Below are 1,273 nucleotides of genomic sequence, written 5' to 3'. Positions count from 1 at the left end.
GCTCTGGGACACTGCAAACATTTTTAAAAAAATTACCATTTTATGCAGGTAATGATGAAAGATGAGCTGAGGATGAGAAGACAGGATTGAAGTGCTGGAAGCACTGAGGCTCTGAAGCAGGACCCCTGTTTTTACAGAGGCGTTTTACTTGCATGGGGAGAGGGACGAGGTGCTGCTGCCTTTGGGGGGTGTCTGGGTTTGAGGAAGACTGCTCCAAAGGGTGGTGGCAGCTCCTGGATGAGCTGTGCCACCCACTTCCCAGAGAGGGTGGCGATACCCTGGCAGTAGGGACCACCTGCGCTGCCCTCTCCATCTCTGACTGCAGTATCCTGAGCAAGGCACCCCGCTCAGAAACACCTGCAGCATATCTCTGATGGCTTTTCCTTCCAGATCACAAACATCCTTGAGGCCCCCATGCTGACAATGGCCTCCCACCATGTCATCACGGTCCAGCCCCAGTTTTCGGTTCCCATGCGGGTGAGCGAGTGGCAGTCAGGGCTGCTGGACTGCTGCTCCGACTGTGGCGTGTGTGAGTACATACGTACCCGTTGTTCCTAGTGTTAGCTCACGATGTGTTGCTGGTGTTTCCCCCCTCTCCCTCCTTCCTCACCCCTGCTGCAAACCCCACTTCTGTGGGTACCAGCAACAGAGCAGCTCTCATCTGAGGTGAAGAGCCATGGGTCCCATGGCCACATCCCCAGCTGCCCTTCCCCCTCTTTCCTCTGTCTTTGTACCCCTTGGCCAAGCCCGTGTCTTGCTGTCCCCCAGGTCTTTGCGGAGCCTTCTGCTTCAGCTGCCTGGGGTGCCAAGTGGCCAGGGACATGGATGAGTGCTGCCTGTGCGGCCACAGCGTGGCCATGAGGACCCTCTACCGCACCAGATATCACATCCCGGTCAGTGACCAACAGCAGGGCAGCGACAGTCGCCGGCTGGGTGCTGGGTGTGGGCTCAGGGAAGGAGAAAAGGGTGCCCAAGGGGAAGGGCAGAGGCGGAGAGTTGAATGGGCAGTGCTGCAGGGACACATCATCCCTGTGGTGAGCTGGGGGTAATCCTACGGCTGCCTCACCCCAGCCCTTGTTGGGCATGAGCAGTAGTGTGCTGCAGGGCCAGGGATGAGCTGCCCAGGAACACTGATGATGAAAACCCTGAAGACTTAAAAGGAGACGTGGGAAGGAGTCATCCATACGGTGTCCCTCACTCCGCAGGGCTCCATCCTGAGTGACTGTGCTGCCGCCATGTGCTGCCCCTTGTGCTCCGTCTGCCAGCTGAAGCG

At 58.0% G+C, this 1,273-nt stretch overlaps 1 protein-coding gene across 1 annotated transcript; it reads left to right on the top strand.

Annotated features, from left to right (window-relative positions):
• Nucleotides 1–423: 423 nt before the first annotated feature.
• On the top strand, nt 424–1,268 carry LOC104511268 (placenta-specific gene 8 protein-like; the record flags this gene model as incomplete). Its single annotated transcript, XM_010153819.1, has 3 exons — nt 424–529; nt 769–893; nt 1,206–1,268. Coding segments are annotated over exons 1-3 (294 nt in total), but the record flags the coding sequence as incomplete, so codon positions are not given.
• Between the last annotated feature and the right edge of the window lie 5 nt (nt 1,269–1,273).

This window comes from Eurypyga helias, unplaced genomic scaffold (assembly GCF_000690775.1).
Source record: "Eurypyga helias isolate BGI_N326 unplaced genomic scaffold, ASM69077v1 scaffold796, whole genome shotgun sequence".
Taxonomy (NCBI): Eukaryota; Metazoa; Chordata; class Aves; order Eurypygiformes; family Eurypygidae; genus Eurypyga; species Eurypyga helias.
The sequence above is the reverse complement of the archived record's forward strand: the minus strand, read 5'-3'. Positions and strand labels throughout refer to the sequence as shown.